General features: G+C 44.5%; 1 protein-coding gene across 1 annotated transcript in view; it reads right to left on the bottom strand.

The window, feature by feature from the left end:
- Positions 1–205: 205 nt before the first annotated feature.
- Positions 206–23,052, bottom strand: part of LOC140406643 (low-density lipoprotein receptor-related protein 1B-like) — a 1,956,985-nt gene continuing 1,934,138 nt past the window's right edge. The window contains exon 32 of the mRNA XM_072494650.1: positions 206–411. Coding sequence (XP_072350751.1) covers positions 206–411 — 206 coding nt within the window. The remainder of the gene's footprint in view (positions 412–23,052) is intronic.

The raw sequence follows: 23,052 nt of genomic DNA, 5'->3' as shown, positions 1-23,052 counted from the left end.
GGAAGCAACGAGAACTGTTCCAATGTTGCTAAAAGCAAGAATCTGCTTCATTCTAAATACTATAGCGAGAACGATCGTATCTCATTGCACCCAAAATAAGGAAATGTTGTTTTTTGGCAATTCCCCCTCAGGGTAGAATTCTTCCTGACAATAATTGTTTGTAGTTAAGTCACTAAAAATGTCAATGCGAGGACGTTTTGCCACATTAGCTAGCTGCACATTCCAACAAAGATGTCTGTGTTATAAAGTTTTTATATTTACCCATAATAGCCAGGGCTGTTGCTTTGGTTAAAAATTGTGTCATTGAGCTGATCACTTCTAAATTACCACCTTCCAGGGTACATCTGCTTATGATTCCAGTCCTAGAATTAATCCAGTACAGCTTGTTTTCAGCATAATCCATTGAAAGTCCTGGAAGTAAATAACAGCATTTTTATTAAATCATAGACAATTTAGGAAAATTGTCATTTTGAAAGTAGAATTGCAATTTTTTAAAAACAAAATACATGGTGTGAATCTTAGCTGAAAATCCAAAAATATAATATGTAATGTAATCTTTGTTCGTGTCACAAGTAGGCTTACATTAACACTGCAATGAAGTTACTGTGAAAAGCCCCTAGTCACCACACTCTGGCACCAGGTCTGGTTCACTGAGGAGAATTCAGAATGTCCAATTAACCGAACAAGCACATCTTTGTGGGAGGAAACCAGAGCACCCGGAAGAAACCCACGCAGACTCAGTGAGAACGTGCAGTCTCTGCACAGACAGCGACCCAAGCCGGGAACCGTACCCAGGTCCCTGGCGCTGTGAAGCAACAGTCTAACCACTGTGCTACCGTGCCGTCCACATCACAGCAGTTCCTTCAAAACTCTCGACTGTCGATTTCTTTCTGCCACAAATATCTGGAATTAATGGTTTTGAAACTTTTGGATCAGTTTAAGTAAATATGCTTTTTAATAGTTCATCACCAGTGAAATTTCTGCCAAAAAACAAACACATTGCCATATATTGTGAAGGTTAAAATTCTAGCTGGATCACCAAAGAGGAAGATGGCATAACAATGTGCTAAAGTGACTATTGACCAGCCACACTTAAACTTCAGTCCGATGAAAAGTCATTGACTTGAAATATCAACTCTGTTGCTCTCTTTACTTCTTTAAAAAAAATTCAGGTTCCGATTCTTCATCATACTTAAGATTTGCGGTTTTGACAAAAGCCCTGAAGTTGTATACTTTTCTCCATTATTTTGATGGAAATGTTTTTTTTTAAATTTAGAGTACCAATTCATTTTTCCAATTCAGGGGCAATTTAGCTTGGCCAATCCACCTAGCCTGCACATCTTTGGGTTGTGGAGGCGAAACCCACGCAAACACGGGGAGAATGTGAAAACTCCACACGGACAGTGTCCCAGAGCCGGGAACGAACCTGGGACCTCGGCGCCATGAGGCAGCAGTGCGAACCACTTGTGCCACTGTGCTGCCCTTTTTGATGGAAATGTTAACTGCCTCTGATAGTTTAGATAATAATTAGTTATGGCCTTCCCTAAATTAATGGAGATGGGAATTTCAGACAAACAAGTTAAGAATTCATAAATGCCAGCTGTAATTACAGGATGGTAAATACTTGTGCCACTGGATATGTTGCCATCAGTGTTGCACATATATGACAGAATAACGTTGTGTTTGGCATAACCCAGTTGGCTGAATCTTTTTGAAGTGACAATCACCGTCAGATTGCCACTCAGCTCTTATTTTTTGTAACAAAGGTGGATTTCAGACCCAGGATTAATTCTGAACCAGGCCTCTTCAGAAATGTTGAGTGTATTCAGACATCCTTTTTTGTACTGCAGGATCATAGAACATAGAAAGTACAGCATAGAACAGGCCCTTCGGCCCACGATGTTGTGCCGAACCTTTGTCCTAGATTAATCATAGATTATCATTGAATTTACAGTGCAGAAGGAGGCCATTCGGTCCTTTGAGTCTGCACCGGCTCTTGGAAAGAGCACCATACCCAAACTCAACACTTCCACCCAACACCAAGGGCAATTTGGACATTAAGGGCAATTTATCATTGGCCAATTCACCTAACCCGCACATCTTTGGACTGTGGGAGGAAACCGGAGCACCCGGAGAAAACCCACGCAGACACGGGGAGGACGTGCAGACTCCGCACAGACAATGACCCAAGCCGGAATCGAACCTGGGACCATGGAGCTGTGAAGCAATTGCGCTATCCACAATGCTACCGTGCTGCCCTTAAGAACAAATAAATCTACACTATATCATTTTACCGTCATCCATGTACCTATCCAATAGCTGCTTGAAGGTCCCTAATGTTTCCGACTCAATTACTTCCACAGGCAGTGCATTCCATGCCCCCACTACTCTCTGGGTAAAGAACCTACCTCTGATATCCCTCCTATATCTTCCACCTTTCACCTTAAATTTATGTCCCCTTGTAATGGTGTGTTCCACCCGGGGAAAAAGTCTCTGACTGTCTACTCTATCTATTCCCCTGATCATCTTATAAACCTCTATCAAGTCGCCCCTCATCCTTCTCCGCTCTAATGAGAAAAGGCCTAGCACCCTCAACCTTTCCTCGTAAGACCTACTCTCCATTCCAGGCAACATCCTGGTAAATCTTCTTTGCACCTTTTCCAGAGCTTCCACATCCTTCCTAAAATGAGGCGACCAGAACTGTACACAGTACTCCAAATGTGGCCTTACCAAAGTTTTGTACAGCTGCATCATCACCTCACGGCTCTTAAATTCAATCCCTCTGTCAATGAACGCAAGCACACCATAGGCCTTCTTCACAGCTCTATCCACTTGAGTGGCAACTTTCAAAGATGTATGAACATAGACCCCAAGATCTCTCTGCTCCTCCACATTGCCAAGAACTCTACCGTTAACCCTATATTTCGCATTCATATATGTCCTTCCAAAATGGACAACCTCACACTTTTCAGGGTTAAACTCCATCTGCCACTTCTCAGCCCAGCTCTGCATCCTATCTATGTCTCTTTGCAGCCGACAACAGCCCTCCTTCCTATCCACAACTCCACCAATCTTCGTATCATCTGCAAATTTACTGACCCACCCTTCAACTCCCTCATCCAAGTCATTAATGAAAATCACAAACAGCAGAGGACCCAGAACTGATCCCTGCGGTACGCCACTGGTAACTGGGATCCCGGCTGAATATTTGCCATCCACCACCACTCTCTGACTTCTATCGGTTAGCCAGTTCGTTATCCAACTGGCCAAATTTCCCACTATCCCATGCCTCCTTACTTTCTGCATAAGCCTACCATGGGGAACTTTATCAAATGCCTTACTAAAATCCATGTACACTACATCCACTGCTTTACCTTCATCCACATGCTTGGTCACCTCCTCAAAGAATTCAATGAGATTTGTAAGGCAAGAACTACCCCTCACAAATCCGTGCTGACTATTCCTAATCAAGCAGTGTCTTTCCAGATGCTCAGAAATCCTATCCTTCAGTACCCTTTCCATTACTTTGCCTACCACCGAAGTAAGACTAACTGGCCTGTAATTCCCAGGGTTAACACTAGTTCCTTTTTTGAACAGGGGCACGACATTCGCCACTCTCCAATCCCCTGCAACCACCCCTGTTGACAGTGAGGACGAAAAGATCATTGCCAACGGCTCTGCAATTTCATCTCTTGCTTCCCATAGAATCCTTGGATATATCCCGTCAGGCCCGGGGGACTTGTCTATCCTCAAGTTTTTCAAAATGCCCAACACATCTTCCTTCCTGACAAGTATTTCCTCGAGCTTACCAATCTGTTTCACACTGTCCTCTCCAACAATATCGCCCCTCTCATTTGTAAATACAGAAGAAAAATACTCATTCAAGACCTCTCCTATCTCTTCAGACTCAATACACAATCTCCCGCTACTGTCCTTGATCGGACCTACCCTCGCTCTAGTCATTCTCATATTTCTCACATATGTGTAAAAGGCCTTGGGGTTTTCCTTGATCCTACCCGCCAAAGATTGTTCATGCCCTCTCTTAGCTCTCCTAATCCCTTTCTTCAGTTCCCTCCTGGCTATCTTGTATCCCTCCAATGCCCTGTCTGAACCTTGTTTCCTCAGCCTTACATAAGTCACCTTTTTCCTCTTAACAAGACATCCAACCTCTCTTGTCAACCATGGTTCCCTCACTCGACCATCTCTTCCCTGCCTGACAGGGACATACATATCAAGGACACGTAGCACCTGTTCCTTGAACAAGTTCCACATTTCACTTGTGTCCTACCCTGCCAGCCTATGTTCCCAACTTATGCACTTCAATTCTTGTCTGACAACATCGTATTTACCCTTCCCCCAATTGTAAACCTTGCCCTGTTGCACATACCTATCCCTCTCCATTACTAAAGTGAAAGTCACAGAATTGTGGTCACTATCTCCAAAATGCTCCCCCACTAACAAATCTATCACTTGCCCTGGTTCATTACCCAGTACTAAATCCAATATTGCCCCTCCTCTGGTCGGACAATCTACATACTGTGTTAGAAAAGCTTCCTGGATACACTGCACAAACACCACCCCATCCAAACTATTTGATCTAAAGAGTTTCCACTCAATATTTGGGAAGTTAAAGTCGCCCATGACTACTACCCTATGACTTCTGCACCTTTCCAAAATCTGTTTCCCAATCTGTTCCTCCACACCTCTGCTACTATTGGGGGGCCTATAGAAAACTCCTAACAAGGTGACTGCTCCTTTCCTATTTCTGACTTCAACCCATACTACCTCAATAGAGTGATACTCCTCGAACTGCCTTTCTGCAGCTGTTATACTATCTCTAATTAATAATGCCACCCCCCCACCTCTTTTACCACCCTCCCTAATCTTATTGAAACATCTATAACCAGAGACCTCCAACAACCATTTCTGCCCCTCTTCTATCCAAGTTTCCGTGATGGCCACCACATCGTAGTCCCAAGTACCGATCCATGCCTTAAGTTCACCCACCTTATTCCTGATGCTTCTTGCGTTGAAGTATACACACTTCAACCCATCTCCGTGCCTGCAAATACTCTCCTTTGTCAGTGTTCCCTTCCCCACTGCCTCATTACATGCTTTGGCGTCCTGAATATCGGCTACCTTAGTTGCTGGACTACAAATCCGGTTCCCATTCCCCTGCCAAATTAGTTTAAACCCTTCCGAAGAGTACTAGCAAACCTCCCTCCCAGGATATTGGTGCCCCTCTGGTTCAGATGCAACCCGTCCTGCTTGTACAGGTCCCACCTTCCCCAGAATGCGCTCCAATTATCCAAATACCTGAAGCCCTCCCTCCTACACCATTCCTGCAGCCACGTGTTCAACTGCACTCTCTCCCTATTCCTCGCCTCGCTATCACGTGGCACCGGCAACAAACCAGAGATGACAACTCTGTCTGTCCTGGCTTTCAACTTCCAGCCTAACTCCCTAAACTTGTTTATTACCTCCACACCCCTTTTCCTACCTATGTCGTTGGTACCAATGTGCACCACGACTTCTGGCTGCTCACCATCCCCCTTAAGGATCCTGAAGACACGATCCGAGACATCCCTGGCCCTGGCACCCGGGAGACAACATACCTTCCGGGAGTCTCGCTCGCGACCACAGAATCTCCTATCTATTCCCCTAACCATTGAATCTCCTACAACTATTGCTTTTCTATTCTCCCCCCTTCCCTTCTGAGCCCCAGAGCCAGACTCCGTGCCAGAGACCTGACCACTAGGGCCTTCCCCCAGTAGGTCATCCCCCCCAACAGCATCCAAAACGGTATACTTGTTTTGAAGGGGAACGGCCACGAGGGATCCCTGCACTGTCTGCCTGTTTGTTTTTTTCCCCCTGACTGTAACCCAGCTATTCTTGTCCTGTACCTTGGGTGTGGTTACCTCCCTGTAACTCTTCTCAATCACCCCCTCTGCCTCCCGGATGATCCGAAGTTCATCCAGCTTCAGCTCCAGTTCCCTAACACGGTCTTTGAGGAGCTGAAGTTGGGTGCACTTCCCGCAGGTATAGTCAGTGGGGACACCGGTGGTATCCCTCACCACCCACATCCTACAGGAGGAGCATGTAACTGGCCTAGCCTCCATCCCCTCTTACCTTAAAGAATAGAGCTGCTGTGTGGACTAACTAGATCTCCGCCCTCCGACTCTGCTCCCAGTCAGCTACACTTCCTGTAAACTCCTGGCTCTCTTCGCACTCTTTGCGGAAATGTCGGAAACAAAATGAAAGGAGCACCTTACTCCCTCCTCACCAAACTCCCTCGGTCACCAAACTCTCACTATCGCACTCAAAAAGCACCAAATTCAGCACTCAGTGCAAACAAAGTCTGCACTGTAGGGGATCATTTATACTGTGAATCTCGCCTCTGAAAAACTGGCCTAATCCAATTAACTAATTAACAAGCTCCAGCTGCAAGTGCCTAGAAGTAGAAGCCTGTTTAAAGCTGATTGAAAATTCACCTTCTTCTAAACCAAACAGCAACTTTTAAGTTCATTAACTAAATAAAAGAAAGACTAAACTTTAGATAAAAATGAAGCCTTATACTCCCTCGGTCACCAAACTCTCACTATCGCACTCAAAAAGCACCAAATTCAGCACTCAGTGCAAAACACTGAGTTGGAGGAAGCCAAGCCATACTGATTTTTGAACAGCAGTTGCTGCTGTATTGTGGTCAATCTGTAATCACTAATGCAGTGAAAAGCTTTGGGACATTTAAATAATTTTTAACTGATTGTGAATAAGTGTGGGTGAGGTCAGTGGGTAGGGTGGCAGGGTGCAGAGGATGCTAGCTGGGTGGGGTGGCAGGGTACATAGGGTGTTAACTAGGTAGAGTGACAGGGCGATAATTTGTAAGGTGGCAGGTGGTATGTGGCAGGGTGGCAGATTGGGTAGCGGGGTAAGATTGGGTCAGGTCGGACCGAGGGTCAGAGGGTCGGGAGTGAAGTTGGAGGGTCGGGGTGAAGATGGAAGGTCGGGGTCAAGTTGGAAGGTCAGAGTGAAGTTGGAAGGTCGGGAAGAAGTTGGAAGGTCGGGTGGGAATCAGAGGTTCAGGGGTGTTTGGGGAGGGATGTTGGAGGGGTGGTAAGTGGAGAGTCGGCTGTATAGTTACCTGGGAGTTAAAACATATTTCTTCTCTGTCTAATATTTCCTGGGTAATGTTATATTACCTTGTGTAATATATGTTACTCATTTGCTTCTTCCCAAGATGATCCTGTACTCGGTGTTCTTTAACACCCAAAATCTCCAATTAGAGCAAATTGTTTATTGAGTAACGTTAACAAATAAACTGTGAGTTTGTTCTCTCATCAACAACTAAACTAGAGATTAAATATATATTGACTACGATTAAAAACACCTTCACTCTGAGCAATCTCCATCTACCTCTGGTTACACGTCACTCCAAACACGAAGAGGTGGGAACTTGGCCTGAGTCAGTCTTTTATACGCATCTGTAGTGCTGCCATCTAGGGATTACCTAGTTGTTACTTCTGTACATTAACCCTTCATATACATACGGATATACAGATCACTACAGGCAACTAGGCAGATAAGCAGGTCGGAGCCCTCCGAAGTCTCTGACTCTTAACTCAGAGTTGGAGGCTTTTTTCGGAAGGTGCCAGATGCAGAGGAATTCTCCATCCGATGTTGAAACTTTCCAGCATGTCCCATGGAATCCTTGCGTTGGGCCTTCCAAAGAATCCCATACCGCATGCTCCAGGGTACGGACAGTCTCCAATTTTCCATGGACAGTGTTATGGGCGAGGTGTTTTCAGAACCCCACAATGTATCATGGAGTTCAACCAACCTCTCCCTTTAATGGATTTGTTGCTTTTCCTAGCACACGGCTTTTTCCCGAGGTGTGGGATTACAATTATGGACACGTGGGTTTTTAAACACAAAACACTGTTTATTCCATGAACTCAACTTAACATCTTAAATAAACATTGGATCTCTGAACACCCCTTACTTCAAAGGTAACTCAGAAAATATTGCAACAGTAAATAACTCCTTAAAATGTTCCTTCAAACTTCCAAGAGACTTAACACCTTTAAACAGTATCACATCAGGTTAAAGGATATATATATTTTCTGTAGAATGGCAGAGATATATTAGCTTGGTTGACTTCAGCTCCAGCACCTTGCTTTCTTCCTGCAAACTGCAAAACTAAATTGCAAAATGGCTGAACTGAGATGAACTCCACCCACTCTATGACATCACTGTTTTCTTAAAGGTACATTGCTTAAACATCCAGTTCTTAAAGGCACTCTCGCATGACAACAGGAAAGTCTGGGCCATTAATATGTTGCATTGTCAATTTTGGGGGATCTTAGCATTAGACAATTTGACTTTACGCCATATAAAATTTGACCGTTAAAATTCCTAGAGGGACACTTTATCTCATAGTCAACATATAATGGATGGCCTCAGCATATATTTGATGGAAAAGTTGAATTTCGGCATGGTTTTTCTGACTTATCTACCATAGTTGCAACAGAAATATGGGCAAATCCAATCAGAAAACCAAAGGAACATAGGAATTGCTCGATGAAAAAAGATCACGATTGACCTAGCTGACCTTTTCCCATCATGGGTTTTTTCTTTATTCATTCATAGAATCCCTATAGTGCAGAAGGAGGCTATTTGGCCCATCGAGTCTGCACCGACCATCTGAAAGTGCACCCTACCCAGGCCCACTTCTACCCTATTCCCGTACCCCCACCTAACCTGCACATCCCTGGACACTAAGGGGCAATTTAGCATGTCCAATCCACCTAATGTGCACATCTTTGGACTGTGGGAGGAAACCAGAGCAGCCGGAGGAAACCCACACACACACGGGGAGAACATACAAACTACACACATACAGACACCCAAGGCTGGATTTGAACTTGGCTCCCTCGTGCTGTAAGGCACCAGTGCTAACCACTGTGCCACCCATGGGATGTGGGCATCTCAGGCAAGGCCTACATTTGTTGTCTATCCCTAATTGTCCTTGAACTACATGATTTGCTGGGCCATTTCAGAGGACAGCTCAGAGTCAACGGTATTGTTGTGGGACCAGAGCCACGAGTAAGGACTGAAGATTTCCTTCCGAAAGGACATTCATGAACAAGATGAGTTACTCAACAATCAGTGATACTTGTCATGGGTCACTATTATTGAGACTATCTTTTAACGTGAGCTGACATGGTGGGATTCGAACTCAAAACCCCCGAGCACTAACCTGGGTCTCTTGTGTACTAATCCAGTGACATGCCACCATGACCCCAGATGATACAAAGATAATGAGGCTAGGGAGAAAATTACAGGTCGCCTAGCAGAGATATTTGAATCGTCAACAGACACAGGTGAGGTGCCTGAAGATTGGAGCGTAGCAAATTGCCTTTGTTTAAAAAGGGCTGCAGGGAAGAGCCTGGGAACTACAGACCAGTGAGCTTAACGTCTGTGGTGGGTAAGTTGTCAGAAGGTACTCTGAGAGACAGGATCTACAGGTATTTAGAGAAGCACGGACTGATTAGGAACAGTCAGCATGGCTTTGTGAATGCAAAAGCATGTCTCACGAATTTGGTTGAATTTTTTTAAAGGCATAACCAGAAAGGTAGATAAGGGTAGTGGAGTCGACGTTGTCTGCATGGACCTTATCAAGGCATTTGACAAGGTACCGCATGGAAGGTTGTTGTATCAGGTAAAATCTCACGGGATCCATGGTGAGATAACCAATTGGATACAAAATTGGCTTGATGACAGAAGACAAGGGTGGTTATAAAGGGTTTGTTTTTCAAACTGGAGACCTGTGACCAGTGGTGTGCCTCAACGATTACTGCTGGGTCCACTGTTATTTGTTATTTATCTAAATGATTTGGATGAGAATTTATTAGTCCTGGTTAGTAGGTTTGCAGATGACACAAAGATTGGTGGCATAGTGGACAGTGAAGAAGGTTATCTAGGATTGCAACAAGATCTTGATCAATTGGGCCAGTGGGCCGATGAATGGCAGATGGAGTTTAATTCAGATACATGAAAGGTAGTGCATTTTGGTAGATCGAATCGGGGCAGGACCTACTCAGTTAATGGTAGGGTGTTGGGGAGTGTTATAGAACAAAGAGATCTAGGGGTACAGGTTCATAGCCCCTTGAAAGTGCAGTCACAGATGGCCAGGGTGATGAAGAAGGTATTAGCATGCTTGGTTTCATTGGTCAAAACATTGAATATAGGAGTTGGGACATCTCGCTGAAGTTGTACAAGACATTAGTAAGGCCACGCTTCGAATACTGCGTACATTTCTGGTCACCCTATTATACAAAGTATATTATTAAACTAGAAAGAGTGCAGAAAAAATTGACTAGGATGCTACCGGGGCTTGATGGTTTGCGTTGTAAGGAGAGGCTGGATAGACTGGGACTTTTTTTCTTGGAGCTTGGTTGTCTTAGGGTGAACTTACAGAGATCGATAAAATAATGAGGGGCATAGATAAGGTAGATAGTCAATATGTTTTCCCAAAGGTAAGGGAGTCTAGAACTAGAGGGCATAGGTTTAAGATGAGACGGGAGAGACAAAAAGGGTCCAGAGGGGCAATGTTTTCACAGAGAGGGTGGTGAGTGTCTGGAACGACCTGCCTGAGGCAGTAGTAGAGGTGGGTACAATTTTGTCTTCTAAAATGCATTTAGACAGTTATATGGAAAAGATGGGGAGAGGGATATGGGCCAAATGCGGCATTTGGGAATAGCTTAGGGGTAAAAACAGGCGGCATGGACAAGTTGGGCCGAAGGGCCAGTTTTCATGCTGTAAACATATGACTCTAAGAAAGCATCCTATAAATTCTACTTATATTTAAAGCATGTAATTTCCAAAGCTATACATTTTATCATGTACATGTTTTTTTTTTAAGCAAGCAAGTTTAATATCTTTAACTTATGGGTCAGATTTCTTCTGGTTGTTAGTTTTGGAGAAATGGTAGATTTTTGAAAAGTTAATTTATGGAAAAAAACATTTACTTTTTCATGCACAGACGGTGAGGTAAAAACAATCAAAAAGTTAATGGCACAAAACAAAAAGTTAATGGTGCGGAGTTTGCTGAATATTATGGCGTGTGCATAATGCATGCCGTTATTAATGTGCAAATCAGCCAGCAATTTGTGGTAAGAGATGCCCCATGAACTGCAACCCACCAAGGGCCACTGGCTGGTTTGTGCCGATCTGCTGTTATCTTCAAGACAATTTATCTCATGCTTAACATAAGCAATTTTCATGAAGTTTTGGCATTTGCACAGAGATTACCCATTAAACTTGCCACAGAAAGTTAAATAGAGAAATTAATACCATATGTACCCTTTCAGTTGAATTGTCACTGATTACCACTTAATGACAAGTTTCCCAGAAACTGAAAACATTTAAATTTAGATGTTCCGTTCCTTTAAATTTGGAAATTTGAAATGTGATTTAATTTTGTATTTTTTGTACTTTTTCCTTTCTGTTTCTTTTTAATCTCCTTAATCCAATCTTTCTCCTGCGGCGCTGAGGACCTAGGTTCAATCCCGGCCCCGGATCACTGTCTGTATGGAGTTTGCCCATTCTCCCCGTGATTGCGCGGATCTCACCCCCACAACCCAAAGGTGTGCAGGTTAGGTGGATTGGCCACACTAAATTGCCTGTTAATTGGAAAGAAATAATTGGGTACTCTAAATTTATTTTTTTAAAAACCAATCTTTCTTTCCCTCTCTTTATTTGTCTTTCACAAAGGAGCGAAATTATGTATAGAACCAAAGGAAGTTGGTGAGATCCTTAATGAGTATTTTGCATCGGTATTCACAAAGGAGAGGGACACGTTGATTGGTGGTGTCTCAGAGGGATATGTAAATACTTTAGAACAGGTCATTATTACGAGGGAGGAAGTGTTAGGTGTGCAAATGGGAGAATCGATGAAAAAGGCCAGAGAAAAAAGGTCCTACGTCAAATTGATGTTGACATAGACGGACATAATTGCCTGATAGAGTTTTATGATGTGGAGATGCCGGCGTTGGACTGGGGTGAGCACAGTACGAAGTCTTACAACACCAGGTTTGTTTCGATGTCACTAGCTTTCAGAGCGCTGTTTTATGTTTTATGGGTTTTTTGTTTTATGTTTTAGAGTTTTATGGCAAACAGGAGGGCAGAGTGACCTGGAAAGATGAACAATGGCCCGCTACATTTGAAAGACAACAACCGCCCCGAAACAGCCATCATTTACTCCCTTCAGTCCTGGCTCAGGTACCGACAGATCTATGGGCACAGCATAAAAATCATATTGGAAAGGTACATTCTGCCCCAGCGCACAGGGTACAGTTACAGAAGAACGTTGCCCTGCCATGCTTGAAACAATACCGATTGGCGTCAGACGCAGAGAAAGGAATAGAGGGAGTGATCAGTGCACTATTACAGCAAAGGGTGCTGAAGAGAACACAAAGCCCCTGTAATACCCCTATACTCCCCATTCCAAAAGTGGGAAGACCCAACGAGTGGCGATTTGTACAGGATCTCAGAGCCGTCAATAAAATTGTTATCCCTATTGCTCCATTGGTGCCGGACACAAATGTTATTTTGTCTTCTATACCACCAGCAGCAGACACTTTCTCCGTCATAGATTTATGCTCAGCCTTTTTCTACATACCACTGCACCCGGACAGTCGATATCTATTTGCTTTTACATATCGGAATCAACAGTACACTTGGACGCGCCTGCGGCAGGGCTACACAGAAAGCCCGGCAGTATATGCTGTGGCAGTTAAAAGAGACTTGGATGAGTGCCAGTTGTCATCCGGCTCAACGCTGTTGCAATATGCGGATGATTTATTATTGGCGTCAGAGGGGGTCTAACTTGCCAACAGGATACCCTTTTGTTATTGACACATCTGGCAAAAAGAGGGCATAGGGCCTCCATGGAGAAGCTGCAATTCTGCCAAGAGACAGTTCAGTATTCAGGATTTCAGCTTCAGCAAGGGCAGCGGAGGCTTGGGTCTGAAAGAATACAGGCTATAGCAAGGATTCCAACTCCGCGTACAAAAAAGGAGACCCTCACCTTCCTCGGCATGGTGGGCTATTGCAGGCAGTGGATACCGGACTTTAGGGAGATGGACGCGGTACTGCGCACGGCTACCCTACAGGACGCCCCTTCAGTTGTTACCTGGACCCCAGAGAGAGAGCAAGCATTTCGGAATTTGAAACAATCCATGATTAGCGCCCCTGCCTTGGAACTTCCTAATTCCGCCAAACCCTTTACTCTTTATGTGAATGAAGCAGGGGGATTTGCGAAAGGGGTCCTGGTACAGGAGCATGGAGGAGGGAAACGACCCCTTGCCTACTACTCGGTCGCCCTATGTGCAGTGGTAAAGGCTATGCCAAGTTGCTTAAGAGCAGTAGCAGCCACGGCCGCCATAGTAGAAAAATCAGTACCCCTTGTACTCGACCACCCGTGTACAGTATTGGTTCCTCACTCTGTTTTGCTCCTGCTTAATTCATCCGCAACGCAGCATTTTTCTGCGTCTCGACGCACTGGGTACGAGGTAATCCTTCTCTCGAAGACTAACTTTGTCTACAAGCGAGCACCAGCTGTCAACCCTGCTACACTGTTACCCGCGCCCTCGGATGAAGAACATTTGTTTCATCATGACTGTGTACAATTGGTTGAAGCCACCACAACCCCTCGCCCTGATTTATTGAGTCACCCACTTGAAAATCCAGACATCATTTTTTTTACCGACCAAATGATACAACCCTCCGAGCCAGCTATGCAATAGTAACTCCATTCGAGATAGTGGAAACTTTTGCTCTGCCTTCGGGAACATCTGCCCAAGCGGCTGAATTATTCGCGCTTACTCGGGCATGTATTCTAGCAAAGAGTAAGACAGTCAACATTTACACTGATTATCGATACGCTTTTGGGGTAGTACACGATTTTGGCCAATTATGGAAAAACAGGGGGTTCATAACGTCCTCAGGCCAACCTATTAAGCATACTAAATTGGTTTTAAATTTATTAGATGCTGTTCAGCTGCCCAGCAAGATAGCTGTATTAAAGTGCGAAGCGCACACTACCGCAGACGATGAAATCTCCAGGGGAAACAGATTTGCTGATAAAATAGCGAAGGGAGTGGCTCTCAAAAAACAGCCCCAACTGCAAGCTGCTGCAGTGGAACTTCCGTCCATTATAACAGAACCAAAGTTAAAGCAGGCACAGGAGCAAGCCTCGCCACAGGAGCATCGCTCTTGGCTCAAAGTCTGTTGCTACCAAAACAGCCATCCGATCTGGGTCCATCCCGATACCCGCGCAGTATGCCCCAAAAGTTTGTTTTTGCTACTATGCCGCCTATCCCATGGACAGGCTCATGTCGGCAAAGAAGGGATGACACATGCAATATGTCAACAATGGTATGCCCCAGGTATTACGGTAACAATTAAAAAAGTAGCCCGCACATGTATGATTTGTCAGAGGAATAATCGGGGCAAAACACCCGCTGTCTTTGATCACCTCCCACAACCCGAAATGCCTTTTAAAAATTTGCAAGTAGATTTTGTACACATGCCAATGGGTAAAGGATTCAAGTACATGCTGGTGATAGTGGACATGCTTTCACGGTGGGTAGAGGCTTTTCCGCCCAAAAGAGATGCTAGAACAGTTGTAAATATTCTATTGAAAGAAATAATACCTAGGTTTGGAATACCAATGGGTATTAACAGTGACAGGGGAACTCATTTCACTAGCAAATTGACCAAAGCCCTAACAGAAGCCATGGGATTTGATTGGAAATTGCATATCCCATATCAGCCACAATCCTCAGGAATGGTGGAACGGGTGAATGGAATAATTAAAACTGCAGTTACAAAAGTGTGTCAACAAAATGGGCTGCTATGGCCAGATGCCATACCCATAGTAATGTATGCCCTGAGAAATCAGAAAAATCGCAATACAGGCCTAACCCTGTATGAGATATTAATGGGACATCCTATGACAACTGGGACAAAACCCCCAATGACCCCAGCGGCAGTAGCCTTAATTTGGGCAGATGAGGCATCACTAAAATATGCCCAAGCTATGTGCGAGACCGCTGGAAAAATACATGAAAAGGTGCGACAGGCTCAGATGCATCTAAAAGACGGAAATACACACCCCTTTAAACGTAGAGATCAAGTATATGTGAAAGCACTGAACAAAGATTCTTTTTCTCCTAGGTGGAAAGGACCCTACCAAGTGCTGCTAACAACCCGAACAGCCGTTAAAGTAAAAGAGAAGCCAAATTGGATCCACGCAACTCGGTGTAAACTACATCATACAGAACTTTGCGAGTACTAGCGAAACGCTGACCTGAAGAGAATGACACCGTTGATGTTTTTATATATTTTCATACTAACCCAACATCATGTAGAGGGTAAACTGAACACTAACACCTAGATATACATGTCCCACTCATACGCAGAGAGGGTAAATAAATCCAGTTGTTGGGTTTGTACACAAATTCCCAGATGCTCGGGGAAGGGCATCCCCGTTAGACCCATCCCATTCACTAGTAATGAGATAGCAGAGTGGGCCTGCGACAGAATCATACAGGGCATGATGAGGATACACAGGATATGTTAGATTGGAGATCAGCTGGATACGATATGAATAGGTTTAAAGGATGGTGGCGGCCTAGATTTAATGTGACACGCCAGCCGTCCTGTTTGATCCTTCCCAATTATACTGGAGTCCCAAAAGGTGGCATATGCTTTAGGAAATATAAAACATATGGGACCTACCCAGTCGGCACAAGTCAGTGCGACCAGACCTTGAATTGGCAACCCCCTATGCCCCGCCTTACAGTTAAAGGGCTATTCATCTTTGGCTAGTCAGCGGTTGAAAATCGTACTAATGGAGGCCCCTGGGGAGGGGATCCGATTAGACTAATGATGACTGATAGTAAAGGAAACCTGACCGCATATAACGGCACGTACTTTATCTGTGGACGCAAGGTGTACCCATGGTTACCAGAAAATTGGGAGGGCTCCTGCTATTTGGGATACGTAGTCCCTTATGTACATCACGTCCAACAACTAAAGGACCATCCACATCACAGGACGACACGCAGTGTTATGACATGGGCACAAATGCTGGGAATCATGATGCCACCATTAGGAATAGCCGCTAATGCATACGAACTACGCAAATTAAGAGACATCCTTGAGCAGGTAGCTAATGACACTGCGGAAGCTGTTCACCAAATAGAGACTGAGATGGTTGCTATAAGAGCAGTTGCCCTACAGAATAGGATGGCCCTTGATTTCTTGTTAGCAGAGAAGGGAGGTGTGCCCTGATTGGCAGTGACTGCTGCACATACATCCCTGATAACTCAGAGAAAATTGATAACCTGGTGGATCACATTTGTCAAGAGGTGGCACAGTTGCATGAGGATGAGGGATGGGACTTTGGCTTTAGATGGTTGGGAACATTAGGACTGAGGATTGTGATTTGGATTATAATCATTATTGTAATCCTGATTGTCGTATGGTTACTGTTTAAATGTTGCTCGGGATGTTGTCAGGGCATGGGGGCGCGGATGTCAGCTTTGCCTTCATGGTCCCAGCCACTTAACAAACAGGTGTCCATCATCCACCCATTCCCCGTACATTATGACCCACCCTTTGCTGCTGAGGACACAGTGATGTACTAACAATGTGTTGATCATATGATCAACAAGGAGGAAATTGTAGAAGGAACTTTAGTTGTCGGATTAGTTGCCTTAATACCCTGTATTGCTTCTTAACTGGCCGCTTGACTATATTTCATGGCAATAGGCACTTGGCAAAGCATGATGGATATATTAGCTTTATTTCAGTCAAGAAGTTCTGCATGTAATAGGCAGAAGGTCAGACTATGTAAACAAGTGCACAGCTGCACATTTTGCTGAGAGTAGACAATTATTATTGTTCTTAGGCTGGGAATTCAAGGCCTGTTGTTTAACTCTGCTCGCTTTTCTGTGTCTGGGCTTATCAAAGGAATGGCTCGTTTTTTCTAAATATTGCTTATTAAACCATATAAAGTACTGCTATACTCTTGTAAGGTGGGGACAATTAGAAGGACGGTGGTCACTCTAACTCCCTCCACGAACTTCGTGTTATAATAAAAGACCTTTGCGAAACCTCAAAGTTTTGGCTATTTTTTTCCGTGACAGAAAGCATAGGGTGAACAGTTGGAGACTTTTTCCCATGGCGGAATTGAAAATTACAAGGTGGCACAAGTTCAAGGTGAGGGGGGACAGGTTCAGTGGAGATGTGCAGGGAAACTTTTTTATAGAGAGGGTGGTGATGGCCTGGAATGCATTGCCAAGTGAGGTGGTTGCCAGCAGCGCGGGTTCAATTCCTGTACCAGCCTCCCCGAAAAGGCGCCGGAATGTGGTGACTAGGGGCTTTTCACAGTAATTCATTGAAGCCTACTTGTGACAATTTGCGATTATTATTATTATTATTGAGGCAGATACGTTAGTGACCTTTAAGACTTATCTGGATAGGCACATGAACAGACAGGGTATAGAAGGATACAGGCATTTGGTCGAGATAGGATATGTGATCAGTGCAGGCTTGGAGGGCCGAAGAGCATGTTCCTGTGCTGTATTGTTCTTTGTTCTTTGTTGTATACCTGACCTGACATTGAATTCCCCCACCCCAATTCACCCTCCTTCTCAGACCTTCCTTTGATTATTTCTGAATCCTTAAATTGCATCAGTTAAGGAGACAGTGTACCTGGTTCCCAGAGGCATCATTGCTCTTGCTGCACCCAATTAGCTCACACTTCCAAAAACTTTGGGAGCAAAACTAGTTTAGCTGAAAGAGACAGGGACACATCTAAGTAACAGTTCCACTCCAGTAAGTACTGTGCCAATACATTGCTTGAGGCCAGACTTGGCATCAGTGAGTTTCAAGAATTATAAGGTTTTGAAGCATCACCTCGCGAGTGAACTTCCCATGAAGGAACGACTGGGAATTCAGGTGGTCAAATGAAGCTTCTAAATTAAAGGCAGCCCTATGGGAAGCAAAAACATGATCTGCTGCTCAGAGGAAAACAGCGAATTGCTCAGATTTTTATTTCATTTTTTAGTTGTTGACTGCAAAGATGGTTGTGAAATGCACAGGATTTTACCAGCAGGGAACTCACATGTGAATTGCAAGCCTTTACAAGATAATGTTTAAGCATTAAAGCTCAGTGGCTATTTACTCCATCTGTGGGATGGGCAAATCAAAAGTAATCATTTGCAGAACAGAAATTTCAAAGATATACATAAAGTTTACAGATCAAGCACAGATCTATCGGTCTTCTTCTTAGTGCCAGATTATGGTATCGTTGAGACTTCAAATCATGTTGAGCAGATATCCTCATACTGATTGTTTGGCCAATTCAGTCTCTGAATCAAATCCAAAATCATGCTTCAGAGTGTCTAAATTAAACTATTAAAAAATCCACATAAGTTGATTTATTCTGTTTGCCACAGAGGCAGGGTGCAGATATATACAAACCACTGATTGAATCACAGAAAACTCTGAAGGTAAATTGAATCTTAAAGACTCTTAATTGTTCGTGAGGGCATTTCAGATGTTTAACTGGATAAAATTATCGTGCTCAGTAACAAAAAACAATGGTAAAAGTCCTCAGGCTCCTCTACATTGGAGAACCATATCTACTGGGACATTGATATGATGGGTTACCTGGAGCCAAATGGAAAGGATCACAAATCCTAACATCTTCACTAATCCTACATCCAGTCAGAAGCTGATGAAAACATCGGTGTCACTGTCTGGCTCAAGTGTTTCAGAATCACAACTTCTGACATGGAGAGTTAATTTAATTTGTTCTCCCATCGCAAACAACGTGTTTGATCTTCTCCGCAAAGAAGTCCTGCTTACTTAACTCTGAGACCCAGTAATTTTTTTTTCCTATTTATTTTCTGGGCATTTTCTGATTAAAGGTGAAACAAAGAGAATAACGGGATTGGATTAGATTGGATTTGTTTATTGTCACGTGTACCGAGGTACAGTGAAAAGCATTTTTCTGCGAGCAGCTCAACGATCGGTGGCCTTCATGTTCGATAATGCGCAGCGGGGCATGATTAAGAACAACAAGATCTTGCGGTGGCGGATAGAACTCTCCAGCTACAATAACGAGATCTTGTACCGTCCGGGAAAGCTAAACGAGCCTCCTGATGCCCTGTCACGCGGCACTTGCCCCACCGCACAAGTGGACCGCCTCCGAGCCCTCCATGAGGACCTCTAACCCGGGGGTCACTCGTTTCTTCCATTTCGTTAAGACCCGCAACCTGCCCTAATCCATCGAGGAGGTCAGGACAATCACCAGGGACTGCCGAATCTGCGTGGAGTGCAAACCGCACTTCTACCGGCCAGAGAGAGCGCATCTGATAAAGGCTTCCTGTCCCTTTGAACGCCTCAGCATGGATTTCAAGGGCCCCCTCCCCTCCACCGACCACAAAACTTATTTCCTGTACGTGATTGACGAATACTCCCGGTTCCCATTCGCCATCCCCTGCCCGGACATGACCACGACCACCGTCATCAAGGCCCTCCAGGGTATTTTTACACTGTTCGGTTTCCCTGCCTACATACATAGTGATAGGGGGTCCTCCTTTATGAGTGACGAACTGCGTCAATTCCTGCTCAGCAAAGGCATCGCCTCCAGCAGGACGACCAGTTACAACCCCCGGGGAAACGGGCAGGTAGAGAGGGAGAACGGAACGGTCTGGAAGACCGTCCTGCTGACCCTTCGGTCCAGGAATCTCCCAGTCTCCCGCTGGCAAGAAGTTCTCCCAGTGGCCCTTCACTCCATTCGGTCGCTGCTCTGTACTACCACAAACCAGACACCTCACGAACGTCTCCTTGTTTTCCCCAGGAAGTCCTCCTCCGGGACCTCGCTTCCAACCTGGCTAGTGACACCCGGACCCGTCCTGATGCGGAAACGTGAGGGCGCACAAGTTGGACCCGTTGGTCGAGAGGGTCCACCTGCTGCATGCCAACCCCCAGTACCCCTACGTAGTGTTCCCTGATGGCCACCAAGAGACGGTCTCCCTTCGGGACCTGCCGCCTGCCGGAGCCCCACGCGCACCCGCACCATTGCCACCACCCCCCCTGCCCGCAGCATCTGACCGGAGGGTCAGTACTGCCGCCGCCCATACCCAGCGCCGAACAGGCACCGACACCCCCTACAGGCGCCCCTCCCCCTGCCCACTTTTCACCCCAACAGCGCCGCCTAGGGGTGACGAAGCTGCCAGGGAGGAAGGCACCACGTTCCCGGAGCCACAACCGCCGGGGCCCCCACCAGGATCATCGCCGAAGCCCAGACGCTCCAGAAGGATGACCAGGCCACCCGATTGTCTGATTGCTGCACCATAAAACAATAAAAACTTTCTCTGTTACTCTCGACATCACGGTACCTGCAATACCTGGTCCTACCATGCAAAAGGCGACAGTAACACTGGCCATCATCCCGCTGTTTTTAATTAACAGGGGGTGAATGTGGTATTGCCAGCTATTGCAGTACCTGAGAGGTGGATGCCCATTGGCTAGACCTAGGAGTCTACCATTGGCTAAAGTACATAGCTCCGCCCTGAGAGGCGGGGTCTAAGAACCAATGCCATCCCAGCAGCCTTCACTTTCTGTATCGAATCTGCAGGGTACAGTTCTAGCTGATTAAAGCCGATTAGTTATGACTCACCTTGTCTCGAGAGTAATTGATTGTACATCAAGTAGTTATAGCAAGAAAGTGTGCCAACTTTGAGCAATATTCCCCCGCTGAACAATAGGTTGTAATAGCCTACAAGCTTTCTCCTTGCACTTTTTCCTTGCTTTTACCTCCCATCGCCCTCATAATTTGGTCATGGATCTTTCACACAGTTTGTTCAAAGCTCTCTGTAAGCATATAAGAATATTGATTCGTTTGGAAACGTGTTACGCTTTGGGATTTTGATATTTCTGGTTTGCCTTCAGCAAAATACCTCTTTCCCCTGTTCAATACAATTTTGTAAAAGTTATGCCCAAAATCAGACTCTCTTATTTTTAACTCTTTCTGCTGTCTTTTCTCTGAAACCTCCTCTATCGTTGCATCTCACAAAACATCAACTGCTCTTGCAACTCTCGTCCAGGGTTCATTCCACTGCTCTGTGCTCCAGCAACAATTGCAGTGCCATTACCCATCACACCCCTGAACTTTAGAATACTCTGCCTACCCACCTTTGAAAGCCTTCACAATACCTTATTAGTTTGATCATGCCTCTGATCAACTCTGCCAATGTCAATCCTGCTCAAGTTGACTACTCCTCCGTATAAAGTAACTCAGGCTGTTTCTGTACATGTGGTTGCTGTGTAAAAGTGCACTGCTGTGCTAATGTTATCGATCAGAAAACCAAGGTATAGATATATTAACGTAGTTACATTAGCTGCTTGGATTTTGTGAAGAATAGCGACTCGATTCCTTACTGTGCTCTGCAGGGCCATAATACTGCACTCGGCATCAAAGAACGATGCATGGTGCATGTTGAGGGAGTGGGCGAGCGGAAGAAAATAGTACAATACAGCTTATGTATCGTAGTCATTTAATACAATGTTACCTCGGCAAGGGAGCAAAGTTCCTTGCACAAGATAACATAAAAGTTGAAATAAGGAAAACATCATTTATTTTATTTGTTCTTGGCATGTGAGCACGTCTGGCAAGGTCAGCATTTATTACCCACCCTTATTTGCCCTGGAGCGGATGATGGTGAGCAACATACAACTAGTGGCTTGCTGGGCCAATTCAGAGGACACGTGGGAGTCAAGCATGTTGTTGCCAGTCTGGAGTCACATGGAGGCCAGCCTAAGAAATTGTGACAAATTTCCTCTCCTGAAACACATTAGTGAACCAGATGGGTTTTCTTTTACGACAATCTGGAAGTCTCATGATCATTATTAATGAGGCTAGCTTTTTGTTTTACATTTATTATTTAATGGAACTTAAATTCCCCCAGCTGCTGTGTTGAAATTTAAACTCATGCCTCTAGAGCTTTCGTTTGGGCTTTGGGATTATTAGTCCAGCAACATTACCACCGTGCTGTATACCCTGATTTATTTATCCCCCCCAAAAAAATCAATTTGCAGTGATTCGGTAATATCATACACCGGTAAGGTTTTACCACACCTTTCAGGTACCATGATATGGAGGCTGGGTTCTGATTAAAACCACGGGAAAGTAAGTACAGAATGAACTTACTTCGCATCGCAGATTTTGACAGCATTGTCATCCACATGTTATTTTTTGTTTGAGGTCAATGGAAAGAAGGGAGATACAAATAAATCTCAATCAGTGTAGAAATAAAAACAAACAACACAAAAAAAAAATAATTTAGATGAGAATTAAAAAAATTATGCAGAAGGGAAGCAAGGCATTGAGACTAAAATTGGCATGTTTCCCAGGACAACGCTTGATGTTTTAAAGCACACCATCTTTGACCTCCTGCTGGAGAAACATCTGCACATTTGGATGCATATTTTGAGTTGTGAATATAAACTTTGGGAAGGGCATGCAAACAAAAAAGGACTTGTATTTATATTCTTACTTACTCTACCAAGGATAACACCAAGCATTTCACATATAGTAATTCCTATTTTCATTATGCTGTTCCATTGCAATCACTGGAGCTGATTTGTATGCAGGAAAGTGCGAGAATTCTGAATGGGGTGAGATGAAAAAAAGGAGGGAGGAGGCTCCAGTGGAGCAGAAACAGCTGATAGACTGATCAGGATGAAGGGCTTGTTTCTGTGCTGTAAATACTATGTAAAACAATGAATATTGTGTGGGGATTGAGTGACAAATATAGGTCAGAATGCAGAGAGATTGTGGAGAATTTTATTTTTCTTCAGAATATTGTACTTTGATCTTGTTTGCAATGGGCAGATGGGGCCTCAATTGAACATCTTATTTGGGAGGTCATATTCCCTTTATAAATGAAATGAAAATGAAAATTGCTTATTGTC

Source organism: Scyliorhinus torazame, chromosome 2 (assembly GCF_047496885.1).
Source record: "Scyliorhinus torazame isolate Kashiwa2021f chromosome 2, sScyTor2.1, whole genome shotgun sequence".
Classification (NCBI taxonomy): domain Eukaryota; kingdom Metazoa; phylum Chordata; class Chondrichthyes; order Carcharhiniformes; family Scyliorhinidae; genus Scyliorhinus; species Scyliorhinus torazame.
This window is presented reverse-complemented; position numbering and strand designations above follow the sequence as displayed.